At 39.0% G+C, this 25,404-nt stretch overlaps 6 protein-coding genes across 9 annotated transcripts; 2 read left to right on the forward strand and 4 right to left on the reverse strand.

Annotated features, from left to right (window-relative positions):
• Positions 1–123: 123 nt before the first annotated feature.
• On the reverse strand, positions 124–1,263 carry LOC119996131 (2-oxoglutarate-dependent dioxygenase DAO-like). The gene has a single exon (XM_038842663.1). The coding sequence runs from the start codon at positions 1,183–1,185 to the stop codon at positions 214–216; it is 972 nt and encodes a 323-aa protein (XP_038698591.1). The 5' UTR covers positions 1,186–1,263; the 3' UTR covers positions 124–213.
• Positions 1,264–3,778: 2,515 nt separating this feature from the next.
• LOC119997542 (glutaredoxin-C6) lies at positions 3,779–4,534 on the reverse strand. Its single transcript, XM_038844641.1, has one exon. The coding sequence runs from the start codon at positions 4,395–4,397 to the stop codon at positions 3,996–3,998; it is 402 nt and encodes a 133-aa protein (XP_038700569.1). The 5' UTR covers positions 4,398–4,534; the 3' UTR covers positions 3,779–3,995.
• Positions 4,535–8,783: 4,249 nt separating this feature from the next.
• Positions 8,784–11,804, forward strand: LOC119997665 (cytochrome P450 711A1-like). Its single transcript, XM_038844824.1, has 5 exons — positions 8,784–9,073; positions 9,669–9,821; positions 10,118–10,904; positions 11,112–11,207; positions 11,312–11,804. Exons 1-5 carry the CDS (start codon positions 8,847–8,849, stop codon positions 11,663–11,665), a joined length of 1,617 nt encoding a protein of 538 aa, XP_038700752.1. The 5' UTR covers positions 8,784–8,846; the 3' UTR covers positions 11,666–11,804.
• LOC119997666 (cytochrome P450 711A1-like) lies at positions 9,080–15,520 on the forward strand. Of its 2 annotated transcripts, none has more exons than XM_038844826.1 (5): positions 9,080–9,641; positions 13,219–13,398; positions 13,707–14,493; positions 14,693–14,788; positions 14,900–15,519. In XM_038844826.1, the coding sequence occupies exons 2-5, from the start codon at positions 13,253–13,255 to the stop codon at positions 15,227–15,229; spliced, it is 1,359 nt and encodes a 452-aa protein (XP_038700754.1). In that variant the 5' UTR covers positions 9,080–9,641; positions 13,219–13,252; the 3' UTR covers positions 15,230–15,519. The 2 variants fall into 2 exon arrangements, with proteins under 2 accessions (XP_038700754.1, XP_038700753.1); XM_038844825.1 differs by lacking the exon at positions 9,080–9,641 and adding an exon at positions 12,297–12,655 and having other exon boundaries at positions 13,246–13,398; positions 14,900–15,520.
• Positions 15,521–15,740: 220 nt separating this feature from the next.
• On the reverse strand, positions 15,741–19,635 carry LOC119997668 (IQ domain-containing protein IQM1). Of its 3 annotated transcripts, none has more exons than XM_038844829.1 (9): positions 19,615–19,635; positions 18,412–18,866; positions 18,205–18,319; positions 18,056–18,121; positions 17,470–17,558; positions 17,269–17,356; positions 16,833–17,063; positions 16,637–16,738; positions 15,741–16,512 (listed from the first exon to the last, which is right to left on the reverse strand). In XM_038844829.1, the coding sequence occupies exons 2-9, from the start codon at positions 18,813–18,815 to the stop codon at positions 16,051–16,053; spliced, it is 1,557 nt and encodes a 518-aa protein (XP_038700757.1). In that variant the 5' UTR covers positions 18,816–18,866; positions 19,615–19,635; the 3' UTR covers positions 15,741–16,050. The 3 variants fall into 3 exon arrangements, with proteins under 3 accessions (XP_038700757.1, XP_038700756.1, XP_038700755.1); XM_038844828.1 differs by lacking the exon at positions 19,615–19,635 and adding an exon at positions 19,008–19,542; XM_038844827.1 differs by lacking the exon at positions 19,615–19,635 and adding an exon at positions 19,349–19,541.
• An 870-nt stretch (positions 19,636–20,505) lies between these two features.
• LOC119997669 (mitochondrial carrier protein CoAc1) lies at positions 20,506–24,943 on the reverse strand. Its single transcript, XM_038844831.1, has 7 exons — positions 23,885–24,943; positions 23,380–23,465; positions 23,088–23,295; positions 22,258–22,390; positions 21,449–21,633; positions 20,958–21,086; positions 20,506–20,843 (listed from the first exon to the last, which is right to left on the reverse strand). Exons 1-7 carry the CDS (start codon positions 24,074–24,076, stop codon positions 20,757–20,759), a joined length of 1,020 nt encoding a protein of 339 aa, XP_038700759.1. The 5' UTR covers positions 24,077–24,943; the 3' UTR covers positions 20,506–20,756.
• Positions 24,944–25,404: the final 461 nt, after the last annotated feature.

A 25,404-nucleotide genomic window follows, 5' to 3' on the forward strand; every position in this document is an offset into this window, starting at 1 on the left:
GACCTTTTGTTTCGGCCTGCATGGATTTTGGCCCTCAGGCCCCAATTGTCTGGCACCGATGGTCTTATTAACTCCTCTTGATTTGCAAGTTTCTGAATGAAAATGCTGAATGCAGAGCCCTAATTAATAGCAAAGATAGAACTTAGAAGCTTTTATTTAAGATTGATGTCAATAACACAGAGCAGCAAAGGCGAATAGTATTGCACAAGACTACTACGCATTCACTCTGTTTTGGGTACTAATAAGCATATCAGCAAGTGATTCACCAGCGCGATGTTTCGTTGTCAATCGAAGCTTCCTGTAATCTTCCCAGGTGAAAGGAACATAGAGCCTCGGATGCTGATCATCCACAAGCTCCATTGGTGCTTCCACGGATCCCTCATTTGGTCCCAGAAGAAATGAAGCAATGGAGATTCTCACTGTTGCTTCCTTGCATTTAACTCGGTGCTTCACATTGCAGAACCTCCCATTACTCCAAGCATTGCCAATATCACCAAAATTGATGACAAGTGTTCCTGGTAACGGATCAACGGTAAAAAATTGTCCAGATTTGTTGTTCATCACTTCAAGACCACCCACATTTTCATCATCCTGAAGTATGGTCAAGAACCCTGAATCTGTATGCAATTGAACCCCCAAAGTTCCTACTGTTTCTGGGGTGAAGTGGTACTTGTTAATCCTGAATTGGCTCGGCCAATTCTCAAACAAATCGCCATTCAATCCCATGCTTTCTGCTAATTTTCTCGAAATCTCCATTGCCAGATCGTTGGTTGCCTTAGCATAAGCCTCGATTACCTTCCTTTGATGAGCAGAGGCATCGAGTCGAGAACAAAATTCCTGCACGGCTTGTGAGGAACCTATGTCGTATAACCCCAGTGCCTCGTATAGAGGGTTTGCTTCGCTTCTTGCGACGTAGCCACTGCCGGCGACGGCATCGGTGTTGCGTTGCTTGATTTCTGTGGGAAGGTCGAACAGAGACCTCACCACTGCCTTCATATCTATCATTAGCGAGATGGGTATGTTGTGATTGACGACTCTGAAACAACCCCAGTCCTCGCACGCCTCCCGCAACAGTTTCTCGTATTTTCCCGGAAAGTTTTGCAGATCGATTACTGGGATAGCGGATTTCTCCTCCATTTCGCTGTTGCTATTCCGAATCTCTTCGTCTCTGTATAAAAACGTCATCTTTGGATGTCTTTTTCTCTATTTCATCGAAATCCACTGTAAATTGCCGGGTAAACGACGAAGAACACTATGATTTTTTACCTTACGTGTGTCGGTTTCTTTGCTATCGAAATTTTGGATTTTTCCTACTTGGAGCCTGTACAGGGTGTCGGATTTCACATGGTCTCCAGACACTCTCCGTTGTGTAAGCATCTTTTGACTTTTTTTTTTTTTTAATTTTTTCTTTGAAGTTGGACCACTCTGATTGGGCTTAAAAATAATACATTTTCTTCATAAATCATGGCATTGGCGAGGAAGTTTGTCCAAGCTACTTAAGCCTACTTAAGCTACTTACGAAAGTCCTTTTGTTACCCAACTCTGGTACCAGTGCTTAATGGACTGCTGGTGCAGTTGGGGCAGATTGTCTTATATCTCGGTTTCTCGCTCAAGGTATTCATAACCGTTTTCTTGATCACTAGGTGCTTGATAAAATGCCCGTGTCATTTAATTTTTCTTCATATGCCTTTTCTACATCTCTATGCTTGTGTTAGACTTAGAAAGAAATGTATTTTAACCCCCAGTAATTTGTATATTAACTCATCTAGTAATGAAGCCTATAAATTTATGTTGTCAGTGTGTGTAGGATGTAATTGGAAATATTATTTACCTTGTCCATACTAATATAGAAGGATCATGTTGCTGCCTCACCTTCGCCAGTTCACTTATCCTTTTTAATAGTGACTTTTGAGGGTAATGGTACTGGAGATTTTGTGTAAAATGTTGAATGTATGAAAATCTGATGCATGATATGCCATGATCAATCCACAAACTTTTTAATTGAAGCTCACTATTGAAAATCTTAAACTTTTTACCTTGAGCTCACTATTTCCAATGCCCATACCCGCCTTGCTGCTGATACTGGAAGAACTGAAGTTCGTCTGTTTCGAGGTATCAGCCATTCTCTTTCCAACCATTCGCAAGAAAGATGTTCGCCTCTCTCTCTCTCTCTCTCTCTGCAGGAGATGGTTCATGTTTGTCCATCACGGATTATACTTGGAGGTTTCGATACTATTAAGGAGGTTGTGTCGGATGATTCTAAACCGGTACCTCTATGGAAGCGCTAGATTGTAGCTCGCGCGGTCAGTCACAACATCTGCTGCAATCCTGGTTTTGTATGATGAAGTTAAGAAATTCATGGAGTGGGGTGGGGTGGGTTGAAGAATCCTGTCGGTTGTAGAGTTCAACTCAATTGCATGCACACATACAGTACTCAACTCCACTTGCACTCTCAACAGTCGGTGCCCTCCTTGCTTTTAGAATGTGGTGGGTACCATTAATATTGCCTAGCTTTGATATTTTACAGTAACAGATGTTGAAGCCTGTAAGCCAATTCGACTTTTATTTTGTTTCAAGAATCAGAATGGAAGATTCTTCTTATGTCTGTAGAGTTCAACTGAAAGGCATTGCATGTCTGCCACGTATCGTTCTTCAAAAGTAAAAGGTGAAAATTGGGAAACCTCACATTCGCTTTCTTTGAGTGGTTGAGGCTGGTTGGTGGCCTAGCCTGTCTTTTCCAAGCCCAAAGCTGATTGGGCCCATTGTTTTCTGAAGTGGGTTTTGACTTTTTCTTTTCTTGTCCCCAATTTATATTCCCCTCTTTCTCCTCCTTTCCTTATATGGTCTCCTATGTTAAGAAAATTAAAGTGGGAATCCTTAATGTATTTTTAACTAATGTACTAAAAACAATTACTCAGTTCTGATCAAGATTCAATTAAGACTTTTTAGGTTGTAACGCCCAAACAGTTTAAACGGACTATCCAAATCTTACTCAACTTAGTAGATCCAAAGAGCGCAGATACCATTAGATGAAAATTATAAACATTGATGAGAGTGCATCAAAATCTATACACTACATCTAAGTGGTGTCAAATGTTTTCTTTTTTTTAAAAAAAAAAAAATAAAATTTAAGTGGTGTCAATTAAAGGAAACAACGAACAACTCCTTAAATTCCTTGTAAGACAATAAATAAGAGTTAATTATATTTTCCCACATTGAATATTGAAGAAATTGTTGTGGATGCGTTGGTGCACGCGCTGGTGAGGTGTGAGTAAAGCAGCAAAATACGAAAAAATGAATACACTCTGTCTCATCAACGCATGAGAGATAATCGTGGGCTTTGTCTTACGCCTTCAAAATTATTAGATCATGAAGTAATCACTCTTGTGTTCAAGATTATTGCGATTCTTATCGACCACAACCCAATAATCATATGAATCTTTTATATTCATATCACTCTTCCTTGACTTTCATCTCGGTCTTCGTTGTCCATTCGCTAACACTATTTCAATGTTAATAATCCTAGAATCTCTTGGGTAAGTATCCAATACCCGACACCATTTGTAATAACCCCGACCCATCATGTGGTCATTGTCTCGTTAAGTACTACTAAAGCCTAAAACCCAGATCCATGACAAAAATCGCATCAATTCAAGGTGTTCGATTGCGCACTAGTTGGGTAATGGGACCCATTGCACTGACCGTTCTTACTAGATTTACTGAAGAACACATCCCAATTTGACCTTTCACACACAGAAAATTATCAAAATATAGTTACTTCGACAGAAGATCAATCAAGATTAATATTCCACACGTACTTACGTACCAAACTATGCAGATTTTTCTTCTTCTGCTTCAACGATTTATAAATTCTTATGCTTACAAGAAATAACAAAAACAACAACAAACCCAAATCATCTGGACCTTAAAAATCAAATCTTGATAATAGCTACCTCAATCTTGATTTTTGAGATAATTGCTGTTCTGATTGAATATTAATTTGAGTAAATTATTTCATACCCATCGAGCGCACCAACTTCAGCGAGTCTGGGGACAAGGTGGCCACTAAGATGGAGTGCCACGAGAGACTCAAGGCCGCCGATGCAGGTCCCACCAATGAAGACGGCGGGGACGGGGGAGTTTTTCGGGGAGGGGCTAGGACTATCCTCGCCATCGGGAGGACAAGGGAGGGCAGCGATCTCGTGGTCGTCGAGTTCAATGACGGTTGGGTGGACCCCAATAGAGGCGAGAAGTTTCTTCATGACGTGGCACATGCAACACGAGGATCGGCTGAATATTATGACCGGGTGCTCCGAAATCAGGCGCTGGATTCGGGTCTCGGTTGATTCGGCCACGTCGAAGGAGAGGCTGTCGGGTTTACGTTGGCCTCCTTGCATCGCCGTAGGAGTTGTGCTGGAGAGAGTGGGGGAAGATTTGATGTCAACGGGGGAGAAGTTTGTGTGTGGAGGGGAGAAGCTTTGTTATTTATAAATGAGAGGTGAAGGAGGAGAGAGGAGGAGATGGAGGAGTCGGGAGGGTATGTGTGCTTGCTTACATCACAATCTACTAGTAGTATTCCATAGGTTCTTTGGGATCAAAAGGCTCTTTCGAATGATAGTTTCATACTTTTCATGCCCACGCGCTCTCCTTAGTGTGTTGTCCACTAGTTTTTTTTTAATATGCAAGCAACCACGATAGGTTATTTTTAATGGCCAAGAAAAATCAATATTGAGTCTCATCTTTATTATACAAAAAAATCAAGTCAAACTCGTCTCTCAATATAATCAAATCTACAAAACACGTCTCCCAATACAATCACATCAGCAAAACACAAATTCCTATAAAAACATCCATTGCAGTTGCTAATTTTGATGATATGAGCGATAAAAAAAATCCATTTCAAGTCAGTTTCGGATCGTACAACAAGAAGTATTTAGTTATATTTACATGTTCATACGCTGATACAGATTGAATTTCGGACGTACTTAATTGACCAAGTCCAGATTGATTTAAATTCGGATAAATAAATCGAACAATAATATAATCCGTGCTAGGATCCTAACATGCAAATCATACATCAGACCAGACTTTGTGTTCAAATTTGGACTCAGCTTTAAATCGGATTTGTATTTGGATCATGATATCGGACATATAACATATATCCAAATTTAATGTAATCTAAATCGAACAAATTCAATCATCCAGTCCGAATAAATTTTTGTCACCCTAGAGATATGTTTTGGCCTTTGGGAACTATGGGAGAAAACAAGGGACGATCTGACACGCGCGTGATTAAATATTTTTGTCGTTACGTAAGTTCGGAAATACTGGATTCATGCCGGAATGGCATGGATCGGTCACATGGGGATGGGGGTTTGATGGTATTTAGTAGTAGTAAATGACCCTGACGTCACATTGACTTCGACGTCGTTTAACCTTAAAGATTGAACCGTGACGTCACAAAGTTTTTGCTGACAGAAAAAAGTGAATTACAGTATTTATATAAAAATGACAAAAGAGACTAGAGGCTGAGGTGGAATGTAAAATGTCGTTTTGTGGGTGGTCCCCATTTTGATGACATAGTCATCGGAACGAAATTACACTTTACCCGTCATCATGACATCCCTTGCTCGACACGTGGCGCGTTCTACAACTTTCCTTCTGCTATGGAGATTGTGGGCTTTGAGTTGGGGCCCATATTACTTTATCTGTATTACAGAGCCCTACCAATGAAGAAGTACCACGTGGTTGTCATTATTCTGCAATGGTGACGTGGAGGCGACCTTGTGGGAAGTGGGTCCCCACCGAATATGAATCGGGTCTTTAAGGGGGGGAGCCTTTTATGGTGCACCGTTGATGGTGGGTAGATATGGTGTCTGCCACATGTTTTACTATGAATAACGTTAGCAATTGCATCATCTCATGATGGGCTCCACTCGTATCACAAGTTAAGACACTAAAAGCTTGATTAGATCTCCTTTTTCAGAATTAGCACATTGTTTTTGCCATAATTAGCATCAGAAATCAAGACCTAAAATCACTGTTCTGAGATTCCATTCATGCGTAAATACATGGGGTTAAGTCTTGACATTTTGTTTGATATGCCTTGCAACTTTAATCATAAATAAATGTTGACACTATTATTAATGTGGGGTCCACACAATAATTTAAACAGACGAGAAGTCCTTGATTGTCATTGTAGTGACTTGTATTACAGGGATTCTTGTCTTAATGCATGTTGTAGCATCTCACTCTCCTAAAAATAGCAGGACAAGTGTCGGCAAGCCAAGCTTGCCTCACCCGTTTTAATATAGAGTATAGATTGTTATTACATAATAAATGAATGCATTAGGACTAAAGAGGAGAAAATGTGGTTTGTTTGGATGCTGAGATGGCAGCACCTCGAATCTTTGATGAAATGGAGTTGCAACATTGGTGGATGGTAAGCCTCACAACATGCATTTGACTTTATAGTACACATAATTAAAAGAGATTCTATTTGATTGGACGTGATGATGTGAAGATTCAAATCAAGATCCAATGTGTGTGTATTTATATATATGGAGTGCGGATGACGATGTTGTATATATTTTGGTGTTGATGGCGTGGACCGTACCAAAGATGTTCCATTAGTACTGTGGAAGTGGTCACACACAAACAGCACCATTGGTCAAATCTCAGTACTCCTTCGCATCGTCATCTACGACATCAGCCATATATATACACAAAGTGAGAGAGAGAGAGAGAGACACACACAACTTTAATTGTTCATGGATGAAATATCTGGCTTGGCCACTTTATCGTGGTCTCAAGTTTTCTTTGTGGGAAATTAATCAATAGGATGACCAGACGATTGAGAGACACAGAACCGGCAAAGTAGAGCAGTATTGGCAGGCAATCTCTTTTTCTTTGTCATCACCAGACTTTCTTTATTCCCTAAGATAAAATGTTTCTTACCTCCCTTAAAAAATACATACATATATATATATATATATATGTATATATGTAGATTAGTGTATTAGATCGAGCTGTATGTACAGTATAAGAACTAATGCAGGTCTTTAAGTTCAAATCTAGGTGATCCATCAGAATAATTCTTTACAGTGTTCATAACTAAGGACCCTTTTACATGGCTATCCAACATCCCAACATGACATATGCAAACGCATTTTAAATCCACATAGAAGAATTCATGTATATATAGTTACATATATATACACATGACAGCTGTTGATGAAGTATTTAAATTAAATGTGAAAACTAGGTTGGATGCTTGTTGCATAAATGACTCTCAATTAGCAAGTAATAACAGAAGGTTTGGTGATTGGTGTGAGCAAACCCAGATTCCCGTTTACGTTTCTGGATCTTCTTCATCTGGTGCGCTCCATCGATCTGAGATCGGGCTCGCTCACTGTGGCTATATTTAATTATTGTGGTGAGTTTGGAAGTGTCGGCGCCGTTGGTTGGTTAGATTGCTTTTACGCAAGTTTGTTGACTGGTTTTGAGGGTGACGCAATCTGACATGACAGTTGCACCTCAGTCTATGGGGGCCAAAGTGACGCCACGATCTGAATCATTCTCGTCGATCGGTTCCTCGCAAAGGCCCAAAATTAGTTATAGAAAATGGGCCAGGAAATTAGTTACTCAGCCCATTCAAGACCACGTGGTGGGTGGTGACCATTCCGCGTTTGTGCCCTGGACTTCCCATGAGTAGGTCTTAGTGGCATCATCACACAGCCCGGGAAATAACAAACACAAAGGGCTGATGAGAAAAAAACAAACTTACCCATTTCTAGCATATTTAACATTAGGATACCCAAAAAAAAAAAAAAAAATCCATGACAAATCATTCTAGGGCAAAGACAAAAAGGTGTAACAAAGGAATCTTGATTTAGGTATTCCCCAACATCAATCCATATGTTTCCACACCACCTTCCTTTGCTTTCTTCCTTCGGGTTAAGGGCCCTGCCATTGTTTTCTTGCAATTTTAATCAGTATTACCGGTTCACACAATTTTATAAATTTGGTAAGCTGATTTAGTGGCGGCCACTGCTGCAAGGACCCTCATCCATCTTTCTTCATTCCATCTAAGGTTATGCAATAATAGAGACTCTCGTTATGATCAAATACGTACAAGCACAGCCGTGACACGAAACAACACACTTGGAGTTTATACAACTTTGTATTGAAGGATTTGGGGAAGAGAAAATGAGAGAATGTTAAGAAATAGTAGGGAAGTTATAATACTTTTTTTCTCTCGTGTTTTGATGGATAAAAAAAATAAAAGAAACAAATTTGTTTAATTTACTAATTTATTATTATTTTGATGTTAAAGTATCATTTATATAAGGTTAAAATAAATTTTTAACTTATAAATAACTTAATTAATAATCATATCTCCCCTCCAAATGACCACATTTCTGAAAGGAAGTATTTTTGACAAAAATTTAAATAAATAGTCTTCTTAAGTTTTTTCAAATTCTTCCCTTTAATTTTTTTTAAACTGAACAAAAAATTGAAATAAAATTATATTTTCCATCTCTACCCATCTCCCAAAAGAGCAATATAGTTAGTTAATGACGCATACAGATTTTATAAAACTAGTCAGAAATAGTGTGTCCGGGTGCACAAATGGTGGACGGTAACAAAAAGGGTATCTAATTCTTCAAGGCAATAATTCATTAGAAGACAAAAAACCTCCTCAAGTGCTCAAAAAGATACCTTAATAAGTTGGACCCACCCACTCCTCCATTAACTTTCAAAAAACCTTATAAACCCCAAAACAACCCAATTTCAACATCTCGAATTCTCTCACACACACCCCCACCCAACAGCTCTACACTCATATGGAGTTAGTGGGTGTAGAGTTTTTCTTTGCGAATGTTCCTGCTACTATCTTCACTGTGTTGGCAATACTAGCAGGAGTTTTGGGCTACTTGTACGGGCCCTACTGGAGAGTAAGAAGGGTCCCCGGCCCACCACCGTTCCCTCTTGTAGGCCACCTACCCTTGCTGGCAAAGCATGGCCCCGATGTGTTTTCTGTTCTTGCCAAACGCTATGGCCCTATTTTCAGGTCGGTTTGTGGTTTTTCCTTGAATTTTACGACACTATATATACTTCAAGTTTGCATATTCAGGACTGTTGATGAAGCAATTTCTGGTTTTTAATCTGTTTAGCTTGAAACCGGTCGGTCAGGCTTTGGACGTATAAGGTTCTTTGTCTTCACCAGACGCTTTTTCTGGTGATGGGATTTGATTGTTGTCGGTAAAAGATTTGTCTTGCAAATGTGAGGATGCGAAAACATATCAGATTGGATAAAGTCAAAACAAGAAACTTTCACTGTTTTACAGAATTCAAAAGCCAAAAATGAAGTTTTGACCTTTGAGTTTACCATGATTAGCTCATCAAAAATTGCTACATAGTACATAATTGTTGTTCTGTGTAGCAGTGGCATTTCTGGGTAGATCAATGGGGGTGATTTCAGATTTGCCAATTGACATTGGGGTTTGTAAGTGTTAGGCCAGACAGTCAATTTCATGATTTGTTGGCAGATTCAATGTCTGTGCACATAATCTGTTCGACATGCTGCGTCTGTGGATTCCTTAATTAATTATTGTAATCATGTGCACTTGGAGATAAACATAGTTCATGTGATTTGTGAGGATCAGGTTTCATATGGGAAGGCAGCCACTGATAATCATAGCAGATGCAGAGCTGTGCAGAGAAGTTGGAATCAAGAAATTCAAAGACATCCCAAACAGAAGCATTCCATCTCCCATTGCAGCTTCTCCTCTCCATCAAAAGGGTCTCTTCTTCACCAGGTGCTTATGTGATCCTACATGACTTGCTATTTAGGTTTGCTTAATTTGCCAACAAACATGGAATTATTAAGAAAATTTTGTATAGTCTATGAGAAACTTGTACTTATAACTTATAAATGGTGCATCAAATTCTACCGGACTTTTGAAATTATTATATACCGAAGAATAATGTTTAACTTAAGAAATTATACTGTATGAAAATGCAGAATTGTAGTTTAGGTATTAGGAGATCCACACAGACATATTTAATTTGATCATTTTTGTACGTTATGAGACTGAAAGGCATGAATTGTCAGGGATTCACAATGGTCGACCATGCGGAACACAATATTGTCTGTCTACCAGCCGTCACACCTGGCCAGCCTAATACCCACCATGCAAAGCTTCATTGAATCTGCAACTCAAGATCTTCACTCTTATAAAGAGGAAGACATCATTTTCTCCACCCTCTCCCTCAGATTGGCTTCAGACGTGATTGGACAAGCTGCATTTGGTGTTGACTTTGGCCTCTCCAAACCACAATCAGTCCATGATACAACCAACAATTCTAAAGACAAATACCATGATAAAGATGAAGTATCTGACTTCATAAATCAACACATCTACTCTACAACACAACTTAAGATGGACTTATCGGGTTCTTTCTCCATCATACTGGGTTTACTCGTCCCAATACTCCAGGAGCCATTTAGGCTGATACTTAAGCGGATACCAGGAGCCATGGACTGGAAAGTTGATAGGACTAATCAGAATCTGAGTGGCCAGCTTGATGAAATTGTTAGAAAGAAAATGAAAGAAAAAAACCGTGGTTCAAAGGACTTCTTATCCCTCATATTGAATGCAAGGGAGTCAGGGACGGTTGCGAAGAATGCTTTTAGTCCAGACTACATTAGTGCAGTTACTTATGAGCACCTTCTAGCTGGGTCTGCAACAACATCCTTCACACTGTCTTCTATTCTTTACTTAGTTGGAGACCATCCAGAAGTCGAGAAGAAGCTACTTAGAGAAATTGATGGGTTTGGACCACATGATCAAGTACCAACTGCTCAAGATCTTCAGCAAAAGTTTCCCTATCTTGATCAGGCAAGTCTATAAATCGGTTAATCCTTAGCTTTTAGACATTTAATACTCATCTACTGCTATGATTTACATGATGTAGCCATTTAGAATTTGGGATCTGCTTGAACTTCAATGTAAAATCTAAAAAGGATGAAAATCTTCTCATGGTTGTTCTGCTAGGATGAACTTTGCTAAGTGCATTCCCTTATTTACTTTATACTCTAATTACAGGTAATCAAAGAGGCTATGAGGTTTTATATGGTTTCCCCATTAGTTGCAAGAGAAACTGCTAAAGATGTGGAGATAGGAGGTTATTTTCTCCCTAAGGTATTGTCTACATACACTGATCTTTAAATGTCTGTCTAAATAAATGACTATCAATAATTGATGTTTTGAATGGACTCTACTGGATGTATTTCTCTGCTGAGTAGGGAACATGGGTGTGGTTGGCACTGGGAGTACTGGCAAAAGATCCTAAAAACTTCCCAGAGCCAGAGAAGTTTAGGCCAGAGAGATTTGATCCAAATTGTGAAGAAGAGAAACGAAGGCATCCTTATGCTCTCATTCCCTTTGGAATTGGACCTCGAGCATGTATCGGCCAGAAATTCTCCTTACAAGAGATAAAGCTGTCGCTGATACATCTGTACCGAAAATATATATTCCGACATTCGCCCAGCATGGAAAAGCCATTAGAATTTGAATATGGGATAGTTCTCAATTTCAGGCATGGTGTAAAGCTTAGAGTAGTGAATAGAACATGGCAATCTCAAGTCCAGCTGATTTAGGCTTTTCATGGTCATGTACTGTCTCAGCTAATGCTAAATAGCCTGGTCTGAGATGACTCAAATAAATTAATTTTTGCCAATCATAAAGCTTATTGCTCCCTCTATTACTTTTATATGTCAAATGATGTCATTTGGTGAAGTCCAATTCTTTTCTTATAAATTCTTGTGTTGGTAGCATGATTGGTAACTGACCTGCTCTTGATTCTCAGCAGCAGCAGTAGTATTTGGAATATCTGGGACCAATTTTAGGTCTTACTGCATGAACCCAAAGAGTGATCATCTTCAGTTTGCCCTCTCTATTATCAGTGGAAGAAACACAGCCAGGAAAATAACAAACACAAAGGGCTGATGAGAAAAACAAACTTATCCATTTTTAGCATATTTAATATTAGAATACCAAAAAAAAAAAAAGAAGCTCCTGACAACATCATTCTAGCCTTCTAAGGCAAAAACAAAAGGTACAACAAAAGAATCCTGGTTCAGATATTCCCCAACATCAATCCATATCTTTCAACATCATCTTCCTTGCGGGGACGAGAGCCAAATCACTGCAGTTTTAATCACAAACGCGTGGTTGTATCAAATTCTTCAAGGCAATCATTCGTTAGAAGACAAAACCCAAGTGCTCAAAAAGATATCTTAATAAGTTGGACACACCCACTCTTCCATTAACTTTCAAAAACCATATAAACCCAATTTCAACATCTAAACTTCTCTCACACACACACTGATACACACACAAGAGCACTACAATAACATGGAATTTGTGGGTGTAACTGTAAAGTTCTTATTTGCGAATGTTCCTGCTACTATCTTCACTGTGTTGGCGATACTAGCAGGTGTCTTGGTCTACTTGTATGGGCCCTACTGGGGAGTAAGGAAGGTGCCCGGCCCACCACTGTTCCCTCTTGTAGGGCACCTACCCTTGATGGCAAAGTATGGCCCTGATGTGTTTTCTGTTCTTGCCAAACGCTATGGTCCTATTTTCAGGTCAGTTTCGTAGCTTTTCTCTGATTTTCACAGCACTATCTGGTATCTACTCCAAGTTTGCATATTCAGGATTGTTGATGAAGCAGTTTCTGGTTTTTAATCTGTTTAGCGTGAAACCAGTCAGGCTTTGGACCTGTAAGATTCATTCTCTTTACCAGACGCTTTTTCTGGTGATGGGATTTGGTTGTCAGTAAAAGATTTGTCTTGAAAATGTGAGGATGCTAAAACACATCAGATTTGATATTCAAGTCAAAACAAAAAAACTTTTATTGTTTTACTGTCGAAGGAATTCAAAAGACAAAAATGAAGTTCTGACCTTTGAGTTCACCATGATTAGCTCCTCAAAAATTGCTACTAAATAATTGTTGTTCTTTGTAGCAGTATCATTTCTGGATAGATCAATGTTTGTGATTTCAGATTTGCCAATTGACATTAGGTGATTAGGTTTTGTAAGTGTTAGGCCAGACTGTCAATTTCTTGATGTGTAGGCAGATTCAATGTCTTTGCACATAATCTGTTCGACATGTTGTGGCTGTGTAATCATGTGCACTTGGAGAGTAAACATAGTTCATGTGATTTGTGAGGATCAGGTTTCATATGGGAAGGCAGCCACTGATAATCATAGCAGATGCAGAGCTGTGCAGAGAAGTTGGAATCAAGAAATTCAAAGACATCCCAAACAGAAGCATTCCATCTCCCATTGCAGCTTCTCCTCTCCATCAAAAGGGTCTCTTCTTCACCAGGTGCTTATGTGATCCTACATGACTTGCTAGTTAGGTTTCCTTAATTTGCCAACAAACATGGAATTATTAAGAAAATTTTGTATACTCTATCAGAAACTAGTACTTATAAGTTATAAATGGTGCATCAAATTCTTTCGGAAATTTGAAATTAGTATATATGGAAGAATAATGTTTAATTTAAGAAATTATACTGTATAAAAATGCAGATATGTAATTTAGGTATTAGGAGATCCACACAGAGACATTTAATTTGATCATTTTTTTGCACGTTTTGAGACTGAAAGGCATATCGGAATCTGAATTGTCAGGGATTCACAATGGTCGACCATGCGGAACACAATATTGTCTGTCTACCAGCCGTCACACCTGGCCAGCCTAATACCCACCATGCAAAGCTTCATTGAATCTGCAACTCAAGATCTTCACTCTTACAAAGAAGAAGACGTCATTTTCTCCACCCTCTCCCTCAGACTGACCTCAGATGTGATTGGACAAGCTGCATTTGGTGTTGATTTTGGCCTCTCCAAACCACAATCAGTCCGCGATACAACCAACAATTCTAAAAACAAAGACAGTGATAAAGATGAAGTATCTGACTTCGTTAATCAACACGTCTACTCTACAACACAACTTAAGATGGACTTATCTGGGTCTTTCTCCATCATACTGGGTTTACTCATCCCAATACTCCAGGAGCCATTTAGGCTGATACTTAAGCGGATACCAGGAACTATGGACTGGAAAGTTGATAGGGCTAATCAGAATCTGAGTGGCCAGCTTGATGAAATTGTTATAAAGAAAATGAAAGATAAAAACCGCGGTTCAAAGGACTTCTTATCCCTCATATTGAATGCAAGGGAGTCAGGGACGGTGGCAAAGAATGTTTTTAGTCCAGACTACATTAGTGCAGTTACTTATGAGCACCTTCTTGCTGGGTCCGCAACAACATCGTTCACACTGTCTTCTATTCTTTACTTAGTTGGAGACCATCCAGAAGTCGAGAAGAAGCTACTTCGAGAAATTGATGGGTTTGGACCACATGATCAAGTACCAACTGCTCAAGATCTTCAGCAAAAGTTTCCCTATCTTGATCAGGCAAGTCTATAAATCGTTAATCCTTAGCTTTTAGACATTTAATATACATCTATTGCTATGATTTACATGATGTAGCCATTTAGATTTTGGGATTTACTCAAAGTTCAATATAAAAAGGATAAAAATCTTCTCATAGTTGTTCTGCTATGATGAACTTTGCTAAGTGCATTCCCTTATTTACTTTATACTCTAATTACAGGTAATCAAAGAGGCTATGAGGTTTTATATGATTTCCCCATTAGTTGCAAGAGAAACTGCTAAAGATGTGGAGATAGGAGGTTACTTTCTCCCTAAGGTATTGTCTACAGTCTACACACACTGATCTTTAAATGCCTGTCTAAATAAATGATTGTCAATAATAGATGTTTTGAATGGACTCTACTGGATGTTTTTCTCTGCTGAGTAGGGAACATGGGTGTGGCTGGCACCCGGAGTACTGGCAAAAGATCCTAACAACTTCCCAGAGCCAGAGAAGTTTAGGCCAGAGAGATTTGATCCAAATTGTGAAGAAGAGAAACAAAGGCATCCTTATGCTCTCATTCCCTTTGGAATTGGACCTCGAGCATGTATTGGCCAGAAATTCGCCTTACACGAGATAAAGCTGTCGCTGATACATCTGTACCGAAAATATATATTCCGACATTCGCCCAGCATGGAAAAGCCATTGGAACTTGAATATGGGATACTTTTGAATTTCAAGCATGGTGTAAAGCTTAGAGTAGTGGATAGAACATGACAGTCCTCAAGTCCAGCTGATTTAGGCTTTTCATGGTCGTGTACTGACTCAGCTAATGCTAATAGCTTGGTCTTAGATGACTGAAATAAATTAGTTTTGCCAATCATAAAGCTTATTGCTCCCTCTTTTACTTGTATCTGCCAAATGATGTCATTTGGTGAAGTCTTGGTTTGCAAAAAGGATTTTGGAGTCGGAGAGATTTGATAAATTTGTGAAGAATAATGGTTGAGAATGGGCAGCACCTTTTCATGGTGCCATAATGACATGTACTCTTGCAGTGCTGAAACCTTTCTAGTTGAATTGCTTTTGATGCTATATTTTGCTTAAATCATTATGGACAATGACTGGAATTCTCAGCCGTTTAGGTTGGTTAGTTTGGTCCAGATGCAGAGTTCTCTTTATTCTACTGAGAATTGCAGTATTATGGCTGACATCTAAAGCTGGGACTTGGGAGCTTACTGTGACTGAAACTTGGGAGTACTATCATCCAAATTAAGAAAATGCACTCACAGAAAAGAAAAAGGGAACTAGAGGAGAAATTTCATTAATCCTGATGAACCTCCAATAATACCAAAGAACTACCAATATTTACAACTTAATAGAAAGAACGAATAGAAAAAAAAAGTTGAAGCAACAAGTTGAACAAGATGGCAGGTGAAGCTAACAAGAAATGAAGAAATAAAGAATGCTCAACTACTCAAGTCATTTGGTTATTAGGCTAGCAACTGTCCCTAATGAGAGCAGAAGAAGTACCCATCAAGTACTATGGCGTTAAAAACCCCTTTTTTTCCCATTGACATTCACCATGGTGACTGCCAAATCTATCTTGCAGCGGGAACCGATAAGCGGGGGCTAGGGAGTCCCATGTAAGCTAGCCTGGGAGAGAGGCGGATCTTAGGACTTGGACGTGGCGACGGGATAGGGAGGCGTCTTTCTTGGCGGCGAGGATCGGCTCCAGGCGATAAATTAACCTTCTCAAGTGCCCTGGATTGGAGGTCAGTTGGGTAGTCCCTAACACAACCTATACGGGGGCCAACTCCACTGGTCCACCTGCATGTCAAACGTTCGGCTGAGTCAAATACTGGTGCTTCAACTCTGGCTGCGTTGGTGCCCACACTGACTTGCTCATCGGTTGAGATGGATGAACCAATAATGGACCTGTTAACATCAGCACAGCTGGTGTTTGTTGGTGGCGCAGTAATGGATTGACCCTTCACATCCTCTGGCTTAGACACTTCACCAGTAACTATAAATGAGGCATTGTCATCATCTACAGCATATCTCTGCACAATACATGGCACACAAGACGTAGAGCTCTGAGCACAAATCACAGGTAAAAACATACAGCAGTAAAAATGCCGATGGAGGGTATAGATCTTCAAGACCAGTTAGGCTTTAAACAATTACCTTAACATTGCTCAAGTCTACATCATGCTCCTTGAGGAAACTAATGAATTCTTTGAAATTGTCTTCTGTTGGGAGATAGTGACCACTGTACGGCCATATAGCCTGAAAAGGATCAAAGACATCTTAGCTCAAACGAAAACAAAAATATCCAAGTGACTGACAGAGATGAATAGCATTATGGACACGTAATTCGTACCTCAAGAACACCATCACTGGAAACCAACCTCCCAGCAGCTGTTGTCGCCCCGCCAGACAAGAAACTTGAGTGCTGAAAGACACCTTTCTTCTTGCTCCCCACATACAAATTTCTTGATGTGCTAAGCACAAAAATCCATTTAGAACCCTCATTGGTATTAACAAGCATCCCAGTCTGCTTATACACAAGCTTTCCACTTTCTACAGTTACTTCGTATGATTCCCTTTCTATCTGCAAGCAAAGTAAACACCATAAATATTGTAGTCCATGCCTACATAGTTACATGCCTAAAAAAAGTGCATTTAGATTGGTGTTTGAATACTTGGACCAAGAGATATGCCATGAATGTAGTCATTTTGTGCTTTGGGGGGTAAGTGAAGAAGGTTGTAGTGTACTTCATAATATTAAAACTATACACATAGAGGAAAGGACATACAGGTCCAAGATATTCAATGCATTCGCGTTGTAGAACGGTCCTGGGGCACTTCTCAAGATTTACTTCTTTACCGTCACCAACATCCAACCTTAAATTACAGTAATAAAATGACATTAGAATTCACTGGTACTACTGTAATGAAAGGTAAGCTCCACTAAGCATAATGCATTGTGCAAAGCATTTGCTGCAAGGCATGTTTACCAGTAGAAGAAAGGTTGTGAGCTCTTGCTTTCAGACCAGACATCATAGTAGAAGTGTAGATTGTGTCCGTACCGATGTCGGGGATCAATCTGCGAATCAAAGAGAAGCAGTCAGGAGCTAATTCTATCTGTAGCCCTCAAAACAACAACCTTTGAGCAGAAATATGAAATCCATCCAACAATTAGGAATGTAACAGCTATTTCTAGTAGCCCAAAGGATTACAAGCCCTAAAGTTTATTGAATGCCATCTGAATGAAACTACCAACTATCCCCAAAGGTCAGATTCACACAAAAATTGAACTAGCCTCAGAAGAAGCGCAAAGGGAGATATGCTCCTTCGCTTGTAACAAAGCTGCAGGTCCACAACAGAACTCCAGGAGAGTGAAATTCAATTCACAGGATAACTTTAGGCGTGCACATAAACCAAAGTCAAATGTTCTTCCAAGTTAATGCATCAAATTAAGTCAGAGAGTTCAAATTCATCTAGGCAACACAATGAGGGGCAAAAATTACAGGTTTTAAGGTAGTTAGATGCCACCGCAAGTATTTTAATTGAATTTTCTAAAGAAGAAAAAGAAGGACTTACAGCTTCTAGCCAGTGTTGTAAAGCTAGTTTCTGGGCCTTCTCATCCTTGGATAACCCCTTTCCAACCTGAAAACACAAGGATTTGTCAATCTCGTAGTCGCACAAAGCGGACGGGACATTTCAGTGGTTCATGGCAAAAGAAAAAGCACCTTCGCGGCCCTTGTTTTAGCTCGTGCCCACCGTGAGACAGCAGTTTCTGGTTTCTCAATGTTGAAGAAAGATACTGAGCTGCGTTTCAAAGATGCAAAATCCAAGGCCTTCCACCTACAATAATTCAATAAGTTTTCAATACATGAATTAATTCACAACCCAAAAACCAATAAAGCACACATATAAAGAATTATCAAGTGACAAACCAGAGCTCCTCAACCACAACTGCACAATCTGCAAGGTTCCTTCTTGTCCGATAACTCTTGTAAACCTTTTGAACCTTAGTAGCAGCAGCATCAAGCTCACTGACGGGCCTGGGTGAGAATATTGGTTTGGGAATTGTTATCGTTGGCTTTGCCATGGGGACCATTTTATGATCATCTTGCGTCATGTATTTTAATGCATCAGATGCCTTAGACACCCCATTTGATATATCAAAATCGTTAGTTTTTCCAGAATTTTGTTTGCCGAAGCTCTTTGTTCTCATGACCATCTTTCCACTGTTTCTTTCAAAGCTTATGGACCTCACAAGAACCGCCATCAAATCAGAAAACTCATGCCTCAAGATTTCACTCCATGCAGAGAAAAGTAATGAAAGCGAAAGACCCATCAGTTTGTAAGCGCCCAAAGATTTCAATATGTGGTACCAAAGTGCTCAAACCTGTCCATCATCGAAAAGGAACGAATCCTTATTAGCCAACGAGATAGACAAATTACAGAAGCAACATAGCTATTATACCCTTATCAGTTTGAGATAAAAGACAGAAATTGAATAACTTGATTGATAAATTTCATAACTTACCAAGAGCAACAAGAAAATGACATACAACAAAATTGAACAGCAAAGGACAAACTAAGCAGCCTCCAAAGTTTTCTTCTTCAAAGGTTAGAGACCAAAAGGGAAATGAATGATCAGAATCCTCCAATTTATAACAGAGAGGGGAAATATGTGGGGATATCGTATAAGCAAGCAACGGAGAGGGTCACAGAATCAAATTATCAAACACTTAAACAAGATCCAAAACCACAGCGACAGCTAAAACCCCTCAAACGTTCGCGGCAACAGGAGAATGAAGAGAACCAAGTTAAACCAAACCCATTAGTTTTCCAAAGTCATAATGAACATAAAACAAGAACTCTCACCTACAAATCCACACCAGAACTTCAAAGTCTCCTCCCCTCTCTCTCTCTCTCTCTCTCTCGCTCTTTCTTTCTCCGACTCCAAAGAAGACCAGAAAACCAATACGTGCTTCAACCAGTCTTACTCGCTTATTTATATACACAACTAGCCCGTTGATTATTCAAAGATCTGTTATGTGGGGACTGGAGACGGCTGACGGTATCAAATAAATAGTGACTTTATCAAATTATCAATACTCCCTGAGTGGCTGTAAAGTAAAATGAGTGACCTTCAAGGAAGTTAATGAGAAAGCATGAAGAAACACCCATCTCCTGCTCCTGCTCCTGCTCCTGCTCGTTTCTAATTAGCAAAAATCAAATTGTATGCTTAAAACACTTTTAAGGTTCATATTACTGTTCTCTGCTTACAAAAAATGAAACTAGTCTTTTGGGTCTCTTTTGTAATCGGTTTGAAATGTTCAAACTCCCTTTTTGACTGTTTGCATTCATAGACTTGGCTCAAATCCTCCATTTTCCATTGCTGGGTTACACGTTGAGATGATCTACTTTGACCCCAGAAAGGCCAAAACATAATTTTTCTTATGATTAAAACAAGTGAGAATTGAATTCCACTTGATCAATGTCAACTTACACTCCTTTATAATAAGTCTCCATCTCATCACCCTTCGACTTTGGTCATAAAAGTCTACATTTCATAAGCCAACTTGCACTCCACTTGACCATTAAATGCAAATTAAATTTCTTGTCCACTTGCAGTTGTCATGCCATCTGTTAAGGTAGTAGAACCAATTAACTATTTTTATGTGAGACCGTTGAACCAATTAACTGAGGGCAATGTTACATCTGCACACATCGTACAGGTTTTTTCATTAGCCACCCGCTGTAGAACAAAAGATCTCAGCTTGCTGGGCGAGCTCCTTATGCTGGAAAACCACCCAAAACGATTCAAGTACTTTTTTTTTTTTTTTCAAACATGGAACTCACTCAGTGGCCAACCGGCTGATAGACTTATGGAAGACCTCGCAACCCAAATGGATCAATTGAGATCAGAGTCGAGGCCTAGAGAATATAGACAAAATTACTCTAGGAGACAGAGTATGACATTTTCAATCAATCATGTACCTTTGAAAGGATAATGATGAGGAGGAGAAATGAAATTGTAGTCTGGCTAAAATCGCAGCTTCTATTGGATCATTCATCTATATATTAAATCCAACATGGGCAATTCAATAATTCAATAAGTGGAATGGCCAGCTTTCAAGTACTAACATCCAAAGTGTGGATAGCCGACAAATCTCAACCAGGGCAAATAGTTACAAAATGTTCCTGCCTCGCAATTCTTAACTATTGGCCAGTATAAGTGGTATTAGCAGTCGATCAATGATGGTAGATGGAAGTACACAGGGTGGTGTTAAGCCGCGGCCTGTCGTGGTGGAATGCGAAGCCAAATCTTCATCATGTCATATGCAGTGAAACCAATTGCCACAGAAGGTACAATCTGACATTTGAATTATCTAACATTGTTAGTAATTGATTGAAAACTAAATAAGCTTTAGTTGAGAAGATAATTATCAGCTGGAGTATTGATTTACGCAATAGTTGATATTTTTACCTTGATATAATTAATGCTTAGCCCAGCAAACAACTGCCGCCATCCTTGGTTATGAGCAATCATAGAAAGCCCGTCCCATGTATTCCGGTATCTGGCAACACCTTGAAATGAAGGTTGCAGATTCTCAACCTGTAAAATGAAAGTCATCAGCCAAAACAAAATTTCCATAAAAAGTCCCAAATTGATGCCACAACCACATTGCACAATTGTGTTTAGAGATCCCTGATCAGGGTCAGAAGGATAATATCTGCTGCACCCCCTTACAAAAACATAACTTACAAGCTCATAGACTTAAGCATGTGCAAATCGTCAAACACTAACATTATGCGCGTATCCAGCACTCAGAGTTCGACATATATACAAGATTCTTCTACACTATGGAAAATATTAACAATTTTCTCAATAAAGTTGGCTTCCTCTCATATCAGTTTGTTTTAAGTATCATAAAACTATTCATGCCAACTGCCACTATGAGAGATATTGTCTACTACCTGCATTTGTCTCCTCACAACATCCAATGGATAAGTGAAAGTCTGCCCAAACAACCCAGCTAGAGCTCCACAAGAAAGACGCATCACAATGGACTTCTGGTGCTCTTCAGGAACATGGCGTTTGAGTTCCTCATATATGTAGAACTTTAAGCCAGCATAAGGGAGAATACCAGTGAGAGTTGGACCTGGTCAAACAAAGAAAATCAATTACTTTCACCACCTAAGAAAGGGAGGAAGCACAAAGACTGCAATAAGTATCATCAAACATACTACAAAATCAACCATAACAGAATTGACATTGGAGGGGAGGTGTTGATTTAAAAGAGGAGATAGAGAAGGAAATTAAGGACCACAAATACGGTTATAGAGATAAAATATGATGATAGCATAGATGATAATGTTGTTGTTGATATTTACGATGATAAGAGAAAGATTTTCAAAACTCAAGTGCTAGACAATTAAATAGACCAGGTTAATAAAATTTATTGTTTTGTGTGTGAGGTTCTTTGCCTCAAATATTTGACGATGATTTTAGTTTTTCTAAGCCTTGATAAACAAGTTTGTTTGATAACTTTCTTCCCTTCCCCTCGCGCAAGATCTTCATTTCGCTCAGGCAACAGTACCTAGTGCCTTGGGGCCATTGAGAGCATTAGCACTTTCAAAACAATTTGCAGCTTTGCGCTTTTAGAGCTTGACTACATTAATTACTTCTTTTCTTAAAAGGATGAAATCTTTCAAATTCAACAAGCACTTTGGGTGAACATGATACAGAAAAAGAGGGTGGGGGTTAGGGAAGCACACAAACGTACCTACACCACGATACAGAGCGCGCGCACCACCTTCCTTGTAGACATTTGTCAGTACATCTTTTATGCCATTATATGCAGGTCGGGGATATATACTTTTCACACCACTGCTGAAACTTCTCTTTGTGTCTATTACCTATAGATCATTGAAAATAAATTGACGAGGGAATACTGAAGAGCTAATATAACATAAATTGGATTTTTTTGAAAAACAGAATAAACAAGATCATAAAGAGACCGTCATCAGAATAACAAGGCTGAATATCAAAAAAAAGAATAACAGGGCTGAATATCCCTCTCTCAATACTGAACCACTCGATGACCACCAGGATCTGACTCTAACTTATTATCTCTTTACCAATTATCAGATTAAATGTTGGAAGATAACTGCTGAATCAATTTCCCAATCATCAGGTCTCAGATTCAATACTTTCTAAAACTATTGTATTTTTTTATTATAGTTTACATATTTGCTACATTATGGTATGGACAATACAATCTGAAACAGCAAAATAGAGAGATAACATCAATTATATAATTATTTTGTATAAACTTCAACAGTCCCCAAAACAATTATCACAACTTAAATGATAAAACAACCACCAGCGGAGCCCATTCCATCTTTTCAATGTAACTGTACCAATAAGTAGACAAATCAACTTAGAGTAAACTGGGAAAAGCCAGTTACAGAAAACCCTAGTCATTGGCTCACACGGGAAGATTAAGATATGAAATCCTGTAGCTAATAAGCTAGCCCATAACAAAAGTGGCAAGGCCATTGAGCTATTTCAAATTAAAGGCAAGCTTCAACAAGAACCATACAAATTATTTACCTGATAAGCAAGTTTTGTACGTGCCAGATCTAAGGGATATGTGCACAAAACAGCAGTTCCTCCAGATAATGAACCAGCTAACAGGTCTATTACAGGCCCAGAACCTAATCCAGAATAGTTATTCAAGATCCAAAGACGATACTGTTCATACGTCATGAAATGTAAGGCAGCATAAGGGACAATTCGAAGAACACTAGCTCCATTTCCCCTGGGTGAAAACATAAAATGAATTATGATAACTTGCATGTGAAGAAGATAAAATATTATAAAGGTCAACTTTTTGTGCTCTTACTTATAAAACCCACGAACTCCCTCGTGCTTTAGTAATCTCTTCAATGATTGAAGCACCCCAAGGGACTGGAACCCTTCAGTTCTTGTCTACAAATTGTGAGGAGAGAGGGAAAGTTAAGCACAACAATAGTACAAAACCATATGATAAGCTTAGAAAAGTAATCATGGCAGACAATATGCTGAATGCTGGAAAATGTTTTAAAATTTATCAATGAAAGGAAGAGAAATTAAGGACTGGAAAAAACCATTTCAATTGACAACTATCCATGACAGTCACAGACGTATATCTCAATCATATTGTATGCAAAACTTTTGTAGCTCAAGAAAATATTTGGCTGCTAAATAAAGTTGATATAGTCTTTATTAGTGATTCCAGAAATATTTGTAGTAAAAACAGATGCAAATAAGATAGACAGTGCATACAGGCATGGAAGTGAAACGTTAACAAATCTAAACCAAATCCTCTATATTATCCAAAAATCCTGAAAGATATTGAATTGATTCACCTGCAACAGGATTTTAGTCCGTTCAAGAGGCGCAACAGCAGTCTTAGCAAATGCTCCAGCAGCACCTCCAGCTATTAGCTCCTTAACATAAATGGGCATATTATCAATAAATGATACCTCTCTGCACCCAGAAGAACCATCAACAATCCCTGCGACATTGGTCGACAATGTAGATCCTTGTGAAGAATCCATCTCAAATTCATGCGCTCCAAACCAATTCTATAACCAGTCTTTGAGAATTAAACAAATTGAATTAACCTCCTTGCAGATTAAAGAACTCCTTATCCCATCTGTCTCTGGGGATACAGAATGCAAAGACCTTCTTTTCAACGGGTATATTCAATAGCCTGAGAACACCCACAAAAGAATTGGGCAAGTTCACAAGCTGATACTGCTTCTCCAGAATAACCAGAGTCATCAACAATTTAGAGGAACCGATGAGTAGATCAAATTATGAAAACCCCTCCAATTACAAAACTGTTGTGCCGAATCTATCTCCAACCCAAAAAAATATTACTTTAACCGAAATCAAACCCAGATCAGGAATACCAGAGAAAACAACGATCCGGTCAATCTAGAGCCAAGTTCATCCAAAATCTTACGATCCCAATTGACATGAATCAGGGTTTCAATCCAGAAAACGCAACTGACCCAATAATTAAAGTTCAAAACCCAATCCACTCAAACAATTCCCACTTAAACAAATTACAAAAGCATCAATCACCAACGGAGCGGAAGAGAATATATTGGAGAAAACCTACAAGAAACCAATTACGATTAAATGGGTAACATGAGAACACGCGGGTAACCTACACACCAAACACGCGTGACTCATGCACCCTTTCTCCTTCCTTTGCCAAGTGAAGGAGAAAAAGAGAAGGTTCCCTTGAGGTTTCCCCAACAAAGCTTTGTATTTTCTTCCTTCCCTTGTGTTTCTCGGTGTGGCCGGCGTTCCTTCTTTGAAGGCGCTTTCGTGGTATCAATTTAAAAGGTGAGGCTTTAGGGTCGTGAAACGTGATTTGACGGTGCAGTTTAAGGATTCACGTGTGTACATGGACTCTCCAATTTCGTTTGTAATGGAGGCTGTTCCGAATATTGGGCAGATTTTGCGGATTGACCAGATTATCAATTTTTATTTTACAGTATATATATTTGAAATTTCAAAAAAACAAATTTCATTCTCCGCTAATGCTCTATGCTTATTCTCTAATTGGCACTTTTCAAGTTTAAATTTCAACGTTCATCTTAATGCCAGATTCAAGCGAGCGTTTCGTTTGGGCTAAGCCCATTTTCGAAATCTTAAAGCCTATGGGCTTCTTGAACTTAGGGAAATTGGACTGGGCCAAGTTACATCCAATATGAAACTCAATGAAAGACTTTCTGTCCAAAGTTTAAATAATTTAAATTCTCAGAGAAAACAGAAGTATCCGTTGTAGCACAATGGCAAATTCTAAGCAAGAATTCCGGGTTCAACTCCCGGCAGCGGAATAGGTGTTATTTTTAATTTTTTTTTTTCCTAA

The sequence above is a fragment of the Tripterygium wilfordii genome, chromosome 4 (genome assembly GCF_013401445.1).
Source record: "Tripterygium wilfordii isolate XIE 37 chromosome 4, ASM1340144v1, whole genome shotgun sequence".
NCBI classification, from domain to species: domain Eukaryota; kingdom Viridiplantae; phylum Streptophyta; class Magnoliopsida; order Celastrales; family Celastraceae; genus Tripterygium; species Tripterygium wilfordii.